Genomic DNA, 9,607 nt, shown 5'->3' with positions numbered 1-9,607 from the left:
GGACAAAGGCTGTGGGGAGGTAATGGTTATCCATCTGCCCTCCGTGTCCTCTTTTCTCTCTACCCTATCAGTAAGCTTTGGGGTCATCCTGCTCTTTAATGGCAATAGCCATTAGCAACAACTGAAGTTTCCTACAGAGAGACAGGATGAACAAAAGCAGTGACTCTTCCTGGATTTGTAATTTTTTACTTTCTTCTAGTCACTGTTCTTTGGGAATCCTATGTGTTTGTACACTATGAAGAAACAAACCTAGCACGTTTTGTTTGTTGGTTTTTTTGCTTTTTGTTTTTTTTTGTTTTGTTTTTTGTTTTTTTTAATTCTCTCTGTTTGTTTCTTCCCAAGATACTTATAGCTCTCTAAACTTGCCATGGCATAAGGTGAGTAAACATTTGCTCGGTTGGCACACAGCACAGTGCTATAAACAAGCACGATTGACACTGGGCCACAAGCAGGTCATCACAGACTTGAAGAAATACAACCAAACTCAAAACATGGGCAGGAGCCACAACACGCAGCAGATTCAAAACGTGCCCTGGGAGGGTAAAAGAGGGAGAGAAGAAGCAAAAGAAAGAAGGAAGAGCCCAGGAAATAGAACTGGGGAACATGTTCATGACAGACTGTACATCAGTAGAGGAATTTCCCCCAAGGCACTGCAGAGAAGTAGTGCAGAGTTATATAACAGGCAGAAGACATCTGAAAAGGGAACAAGGTGGGTTTGGGTATTAGGGTTTCCAAATCTTCACTGTGTGTGGAAATAGATGGGCTTGACTTTCCCAGAAAGGATCTTGGGCACTTGCACAGAGATGATCTCTGCCATCATTTCAGGAAAGTCCACGCTCACCATATGGGACTTGATTAGCAGGTCAAAAGTGAACTGATGCAGCTCTCTTGCAATCTGTATGGAGAGTAAAAAGACAGCGTAAACTTGGCTCAATAAAAAGATGGCTCTGCCCAGCTTTCTCCCACCTCAGAATTTAGTACTTACCCATGATCCTGCCCTGTGTGTGTGTGTGTGTGTGTGTGTGTGTGTGTGTGTGTGTGTGTGTGTGTATCACTCATTTGTGTGTTTGAAAATGATCCTCATGGGGCACTGTGGACTCATAGACTGAGAGTTGCTCTTTTCTTCATATATAATATATATGTGTATGTATATATACGTATATATATGTGTGTGTGTGTGTGTGTATGCACACACACACACACTGTCTTTCTACCACCTCATTCTTATTCTCCCTTTTTCCATTCTTCTTCTTCTTCTCTCTCTCTCTCTCTCTCTCTCTCTCTCATATGCATATGACTCAAGAAAGAGGAAGGAAAAAATATCTAGGTCTGTTTTGTCTGTGTGGGGGAACTCATCTGCCTTAAGCTTCTTCCCTGCCACCCAGCTTCTCTGTACTCAACTCCTCCACCCCTTTCACAACATCCAGCTGGGACACTGTGACCTGTTCCTTTCTTCTCCATTGCATTTCTTCTGACCATACTCAAAGCCAGAGGGCAAATGGAAGCACCTCCCAACAGGTGGTGCCAGACCCTAGAGGAGCTGTATTATCACTGGGCTCTATCAGCTGCTGTCCCGAGAAAGCACCCTGTAGTTTGCTTACAGGCTGCATGTAGAATCCAGGAGCTTGGTGAGCTGGTAGAAGCGCCTTGAGCAGGATGTGGGATTTTTTCTTTTGCATGCAATGATGCGATCAAGTTCCTTGATGTAGTTCATTCGAAGTTCATCAAAGAATTTTTGATTTTTCAGCCCATCCACTGGAACTGATGTGGGATGAAGACAAAATGGGGAGGGGCAGCATGCCCACAAAGGAACATTAGATAAAGCACCATGTTTTCTGACCACAAACTTGATCCCCCACCCTCACACAGAAGGAATCATTTATTGGGCTTTCTCTCAGATAAAGTCTGTGTATCTGGGGCCTTCAGAGTAAAGGATTTTCTATCCCTAACTCCATCCTATGGAGGGAGTTAGGGAAACTAGACTAAACTTTTTCTTTTTTTAATAGTTTTTCCATGTACCCATTTCTCAGGTCCCAAACAACTTTTTTTTTATTCTGTCCAACTGTGACTTAGACACTCGAAAAATCTGGTTTATCAAATACCAAATGCCTCCATTCTCCCTATTTCACTCTGCTTAGAGGAAATAGTAAAGAAATCTCCCTTGGCTGCCGAGCAATCCCTGTCTGAGTTTCTTCCATCAGCCTCCTTTGGTTGCTAGAAGAGGAAATGCATTCTGGGAAATGATCCCTTCTACTCTACTCCTTGGCAAAGAATGCAAGGTGGCTCTTGCCTATTTCTACAGTAAAGGCCGAGGAAGTTTTAGAGCTCTCACGCTAACCTCCTTAGAAGGCCTCATCTCACTGAAGGAATGAGTGGAGAAATTGGTAGAGGCTGAATTTGACCAATGAAACTGATCTCTACACATGAAATTAGTCTCTGTAAGGAGAAAGGATGCTGAGGGAACATGGAAGATGGGATGGGGAGAGAGAAGGCGAATGTCTAGGAGCTATGTTCTCCTAGACAGTTTAGTGGAAAATGGAGCTCCCTCCCTCCCCGAGCGTCTGTGTTCCCAGTAGCATCCTCTGCTGTCCAGGGCACTTACTAATGCTGAAGAGTAGCAGTGCTTTCATGCACAGGAATTCCTGGGGGGTTATCTGGAGCCATCCAAACTCTTGAGAAAGGTGCCTCATCCTCACGCACTGGCTGTACATTCGAGACTTGTGCATGCGATACCTAGGCAAGAGACACACAGATGAAAAGGAAAAATGAGGGGGAGGCTTCCCAAGAGTCCACATGAAATGTTTCTTGTTGTCTCTCCCACCCTGGATTTTCCAAGAAAAAAAAAAGTCTGGCTACGATAGTCCCAGTACAACTGTAGTGACAAGGAACTATGCTGTTCACCCTGTGCTCAAAACTTCTCCTAGCCCGATACAGACTCATCTTCCCTAGTCAGGATATGGTTTAGCACATGGAATTTCCAGGTCTGTATTTCCGTTCTGTTTCCTGAGTCAGGGACAGGAAAGCATAAGCAAATGAACACAATGGGGCAGGCACATGGTCTCCCTGACTACGGTGCTAAGATCACAGCTAAGGCCAGAGCCAGAAGCAGCCACCTAGGCAGCCCATTTCAGGTTTTCTCAAAGAGACTACTCGGGCAAGCTGCTCTTCCCTGTAAGAATACCAGGATTTGCAAGTAGCCACAGGTGTTTATCTTGTCAACACTCCTGCCTGCCATTTCCTGTAACAGAAATTTAATCATTTCTTTAAAAACACCTAGCAATAGATATAAACGGCACATTGCCCTTTCACAATGAGTTCCAGTGCTTCTAAATGTGCTAGGGGTGTTTTGCAATGTCTATTCTCAATGTCCTCTGCAGAGGGGAGCCCACTCCCTCATAGACTGGCTGTTCCTTACCACAGTTTGGGAGTTGTTAACATCTGTGAGCTGCTTTCTTATAGTGAGTTGTGAACAGATTATCACATTATCACCTATAAATTATATGGGGAAGTGGCCAAGGCTCGGACAGCTTAGGTGGAGGGCAACCTCTGTTCCATGTCTGGCTGGGTGGCAAGTCTCTAAAAATGACAACTATTAGGGCCTTAGGTTCAGTGTGTGTGTGTGTGTGTGTGTGTGTGTGTGTGTGTGTGTGTGTGTGTGAAGGGGGGGGCAGAAACAGAGACAGAGACGGGGGGGGAGAGAGAGGAGAATTTATTTGTAGCATGTGAAGAAAGGAAGAGGAATTTGACACCAGCTTAAGTGCCTAAGTGATGAGGACAAAGACCTCCCAGATGGACTATAAAGGCCATGTTTTGATATTCTAGTTCCCAAAGCTGGGGCACAGGCTGAGCAGGATTGTCATTGCCTGGGCAGAAGCTCTGCAACCTATCTCATAGAGACCTTGGCTGCCCTGGAGAGGGAGAGAAGGTAGCAGGTGGTGAATTATTCAATCCAGGCTGAAATCCAACTGGACAAGGGAAGTGTTTAGATGGTATCACAAGTCAATTGAGCAGAACAATGCTGCTCTAAGCTCTTTTACCCTAGAGGACATTTGAGTAAGTTCTGCTGCCCCTGGAGCCTGTCTCTGCTTCTGTCTCCATTGTATTTGCACGCCTCTGTTGATGTCAACACTGCAGTGTTTGAAATCATGGTCCTGGCATAAAGGATTCCTAGAATATTGCTTCAGGCCCCTGAGACAGAAAAGATAGGGAATGGATGGGAGAGAAGAGGAATAAGCAATGAGAGGAATTCAAGGAGGAAATAAACAGGAAGCAGGGGAAGAAAATTGGGAGAGAATTAAAGGAAGGAAAGGGGATGAACAGTAGGGTAAAAATAATGAGTAGGACTGGGATTCACCCAGAGAGTAGAAGGAGGCATTAATAGAAGAGTAGATGAAAAGAAAAATGAAGCTTGGAAAACACTGAACATAGAGCCGGTCACATCTTAGTTAATGATGTGTAAGGAAGGTGCTGCTATGTTATATTCATTGTTACAGCATTCTGTGGTGAGAGCTATATGACTCAGCAAACTGCAATTTCCCCATATTTATAGAGCTAGAATTTAAGCCCATTATCCTTACAACACAGGATTTCCACAAAGGGGGAAAGAATGAAGAGAACTTTACTGAGAATAGGGCTTTGATATTCTGTAGTACATGGGATTTCCAAGTTTTAAGTCCCAATTTCTGTCTCTCTGGGCCTCACTTGACAGCAATTAATTATTTTCAACTGGAGAGTATAGCATTTCCAGTGGGCAGTAGAAATGTAGTGGGTCATTTTTCTGTCAAAACAACTGAAACCTTATTTATCAAGCCAGTGTGATAGATACTAGGTGTGAAACTGCATAACCTGTTGCGCAATGAAAACACCATTCCAAAATATCAACAGTATGTATGTAGGTTGAGAAACACAGACCTAGATATTTGTAGGGACTCTAATGGCTGCAAGGCAATGGTTTCCTACAAATGGAAGGGAGCCTTGTTTCAGGAACCTTGTGGCTTGATAGACCCAAGTCTGGTGCTATCAGAAGCCCTATGGTATCTTCTCATGAGATGAATAAGACCTAATTACAAAGCTGAGGCGGGGTGCCACAGGCCTATGTGGAGGGAGAGGGAAATAGATATTCAGAAATTGATCATGGTGAAGAACTCCAAAGGTTTCAGGGTTCTACAGAAGATGGAGCTAGTGCTTGAGGAGTTGATTCAATGCAGAGTAGCAGGATCTCAGGAGGAGGCAATGAACAGCTATGGGGTGTTACAAAGTCTGCCCCAGAAGATGGCATCATTGGTAACTCTTAGAAGGTCTGGAAAGCAAAATCCTAGTGGCTATTCTTAGCTTCTGACTACCAGGGCTGGCTAGATTGAAAGAGAGCAGTTGGGGACACTTACTCTGCCTTTCATGGCACTGCTATTCTTTAAAGGAACCACAGGCCTGTGGATTTTATTGAAAGGCCCGGAGCGGGAGGAAGCATGGTGCCTGTTCTCACTGAAAGGATTCACTGTAATGAATCAAGCTCAAGGTTCTTGGGCCAGTTATTCTGGTCAGCTCTGTGCACAGGGCCACTGGAAGTCTGAGAACACTAATACTAACAGGAAAAGGACAAAGGGAAAGAGAATGGGGTCCCTGGCCTGACCCCTTACCTTGCCTTTATGTCCTCTCCCTTCCTTCTCCCACCCTTTCCTTTCATTTTTCCTTTCTCTTTCTTTCTCATCCAGTGAAAGATGTTACTCTGCAGTCTAGGCTGGTGGCTGGCTTTGAATGTCCTATAAAAGTAAGTTTAACATTGAGCTCCTGATTCTCCTGCCTCCATTGCTTGAATGCTGGGATTCTTCAAGTCACCATTCTTGGACAAAATGATTCTTTTAAGTCTTCATTTTAAAAAGTATTTTCTTTACCATAGGCCAGGAAGACCACACCTATCAATTCCCACTTAAAATGTTTGTTGCTCTATGAGAAAACTGAAAATTTCAGGAACCTGAAAGTCAGAGACATGAAGGGGTCTTGTTCAAAGATCAAGATGTGGATAATAGCTGAACTAAGACATTGGGAGAGAATATGTTTCTAAAATCTGAGCCCTTGACCAAATTCATGAAAAATAAACATAGCAAGTAGGAAGACAGATTTGAATTAAATCTCTTAAGAAAAAGGAAATTCTAGGGCCAATGTCAATTTAATTTTGATACATATAAACTCCCACATCCTAAAAGACATGGCTATGAAAACAGATCAGATTATCATAAGAACTCAGTGAGACAGGTTTTAGAAGTATGGAGCATTGTCTGTCACAAAAGTAATTGCTCAACAAATGGTGACTGAGAGAAGTCATCAGTGATAGCAAAGGGACCAAAGGCTGATCACAAGAGTACTTACTCATTGAAAACCAGGTCAGGTGCAAAGTAGAGCATCCTAGAGTTGACATTAGTGAAGGACCGCCAACCCATGGCAAATACCATCAGTCCCATCCAGGAATACTGAATGACTGCCATCTGGTCATCCACATGCAAGTTGCGGAAGCCTGGAGTAGAAAGGGCAGAAGCAAAGTCAGATTGCCATTGGTGGGGTCGATTATGTCTGAGCCTCTGTTTTGCTGAAAATTTGGCCCTCACACAGCCAGCCAGGAGCCTTAATGAACATCACTGATAGCTATTTAGGGAATGGTAGTGAAGAAGAAAAGTCTGTATGGTAGGCCCCATTCATTTTCTTTCACTGAGCTCTTTAATGAGATCATGATGGCTTCAGAAAGGGTGATGATGTTTGGAAGAGAGTCACAATCTAATACTACTTATAGCAAGTTGACTCTTTTCTGAGCCCCTTACTTCTGTTACTAATTTCATCTTCACAAGGAATAAAATAGGTGCATTTATTATCCCCATTCTGTGCATCAGTGAAAATGAGTTACAGAGAAGCCTAGGAATATGTTCAAGGTCATATGACTGTGTCTAGCAGGCTGATTTCTCAAGCCCACATTCTTGATGATTACGCCTTTGGCAAGATTCACTTTAATTGCCAGTTCTCCTACGTGGACAGTTCTTCTCATTTTACAAAGCTGTCTTCTAGTTGTAATCTGATGTCAGCCATGCCACAACCATAGGAGAGGGATAATCTTACATATCTGCAAATTATGGGAGGTGGTTAATACATATTGCTTTCTCTATACCCCCCTTTAGGCTTTTTTCCTCCATAATTCTTGTACCCCATGCTTTCTTGAATTTCTATTTCCTATATAACTCTGCCCCTCATAATTTTATATCCATCTGCTACCCATAAGCTGCTATTTTTATATAGGAAACCCTGTATGACCTGCCTGATTAGGGTTAATTTTTGTCACTTGCCTTCTGATACTAGTAGGGTCCCAGCCCTTCTTGCAAAACCCATAATTTGTCGCAATGCCTGCAAGTGTTTCCATGCTTCCACTCAGGAGATGCCTTTTACTTTGATTTAACACTCACTTACGCCTCAGCTAGTTTTCCAAAGCTGCTTCCTCTGTAGAGTATTTTCTATATTATTCATGACCATGGACCCATCATGATTCTTTGCCTTTTCAAGGAACCTGAAGTAGCTTTAGCAGACTAAAGAACTCTGTTCAAAACATTCTGATTTATAAATGGACACATCTTTCTTCTACAAGACTTCAAGCTTATTTTATTAATCTTTGCCCCCTAATACAAATCATAGCCCGGGTATTTGACTGGGCTCTTGAAAGATATGAGATACATAATATGGGGCCTAAGTAGTTATTTATTCAATTTTTATAGAACGGGACTTTGATTCCTTCCAAATGGCTTCCCTTAAGTTCAGGAAGAAACCTCCAAAAGTTGCATCTGTAATAACACATAGGTAAAATATATATAACCAACTTTTACCGGAACTTTCCAATTCTTAGAATAGTTAAAACTTTTAAAGCACTGCCCTGCAGCGCACCCCTACTTGTACTTCCTTTATTTTCCTCATACAAATTCAGAATTATCATTAAGAATATTAGGGCAAGCATTCTGTAAATTTGCTTCATTTGATACTCATGACTCTAGGTGACAGGCAATATACTATTTATTTTATCAACATGGAACCTGAAGATTGGAACAGTTATGTGACTTGCCCAAGGTCATGCAGTCAGGGCTGAACTGCAACTGGAATCCATGTGTTTCAGTTTTCACCTCTATTCCTTAATCATCTCCTAATGGTCACAGCTCAGAGATTATGTGGGTCATCTACTATTTCTTATCTATGAGCTCAAGTGTGAGATCTTCACTATCAGAATGCTCTCTGCCCACTCACCTACACACTGACTCCCTTCGGTTTTCATTTTGCTTTAGATTTCACATCTCCCAGGCATAAGCTCTTGGTCATTATCCTAGTTCCCAAGCCTGTGTTTCTCTCTTAATTGTATTGACAAATGAACAAACTGGCTGGAGCCTCAAACTCGAAAGCATTTCTCTCTTGGAAACCTTCTATGGTATAGAATCCCTTGATTGAACTCCTTATAGAAGACAAGAGGCCAGGTTTAATGAGGGAATATTTAAGGTTAACATGGTAAAAGAGTCCTGGAAATAGGAACCATGAACATCTGTGCTGTGATGTAGTAGACAGGAAAAAAATTGGTTGATAAACTTTGATCTTCTGGTGAAATGTGTGAATCTGAAGGTACATGGAGAGGAAAGAATTAAACTGTGCAGGTATCAAAGAAATTATCTCTACATATGTTTCCCCTACTCTCTAACAACAGATAACTAACAAAAAATGTTAAAGGGGAACATTTCAGTTAGTCTGCAATACTAATTAACAGTACTCAGAGCTGCTTAGAACTCAGACACAATACTTGTGCACACACCAATAACGTAAAACACTTGTTTTCTGATATAGGTGCATTCTGTTTGTAATACCTGACAGTTCTTTAAATGTATAGCCTTTGAACTAGCCCCCTCAGATTGCATGGCTAATAAAGGAAGACAGGGGGGAACTCTAGTGTCAGACAATGTTATACTGTTCTGGCAAAATACAGAGGAATTATGCTCAGGCTTTGAGACACAACCAACAAGGAATAGATGATGCTTCTCTGTTTTCTCATTAGAATCTAATCAGCATTATTACCCAATCATCTACACCACTAGAAGTATATAGCTTCATGTCTGGGACAGTGTGTGAAAAACAAGGCCTGGAAATGTCTGTTGCTCCGGAGTAATGACAAGCCAATGTTTTCAAAGAGGACAATTCAAACCCAAGGTCAATATATGAGGTCTACAGAAGGCTGTTGGCAATTCAGATTGAGCTTAATGAAAGCTATAGCTTTAACATCTAATCATCATAATTATAAGCTATCATCTAGACAGCAGTTACTATGTTTTACCTCCTCGCTAGCTATTCTTTATACATAAATTCTGTGCTGATGACAGTTCACAAAGTGGTCTACCATCTCTAAAAGGAGATGAGGAAAACGCTGCATAAAGTCGTATGATTTACTTAAGGTTATATATCAATTCATAGGTAAGATCCCAATCTAGATCCATCTGCTTACAAATATATTGTGTATATTACAATCAAATTCAAATGTCTCCTATTTTTAATTAGAATTATTAATGTACCAGGAACCTTATGAGGAAATTTCCAGATATTA

The 9,607-nt window shown here is 41.9% G+C and overlaps 1 protein-coding gene across 1 annotated transcript in view; it reads right to left on the bottom strand.

The window, feature by feature from the left end:
- Positions 1 to 534: 534 nt before the first annotated feature.
- Ar (androgen receptor) overlaps positions 535 to 9,607 on the bottom strand; it is a 165,140-nt gene continuing 156,067 nt past the window's right edge. The window contains 5 exon segments of the mRNA XM_032889926.1: positions 535 to 895; positions 1,602 to 1,610; positions 1,613 to 1,761; positions 2,603 to 2,733; positions 6,367 to 6,511. Coding sequence (XP_032745817.1) covers positions 740 to 895; positions 1,602 to 1,610; positions 1,613 to 1,761; positions 2,603 to 2,733; positions 6,367 to 6,511 — 590 coding nt within the window. The 3' untranslated portion in view covers positions 535 to 739.

Source organism: Rattus rattus, chromosome X (genome assembly GCF_011064425.1).
Source record: "Rattus rattus isolate New Zealand chromosome X, Rrattus_CSIRO_v1, whole genome shotgun sequence".
Lineage (NCBI taxonomy): Eukaryota > Metazoa > Chordata > Mammalia > Rodentia > Muridae > Rattus > Rattus rattus.
Note: the sequence above shows the minus strand (reverse complement) of the source record. Positions and strands in the feature narration are given on the sequence as shown.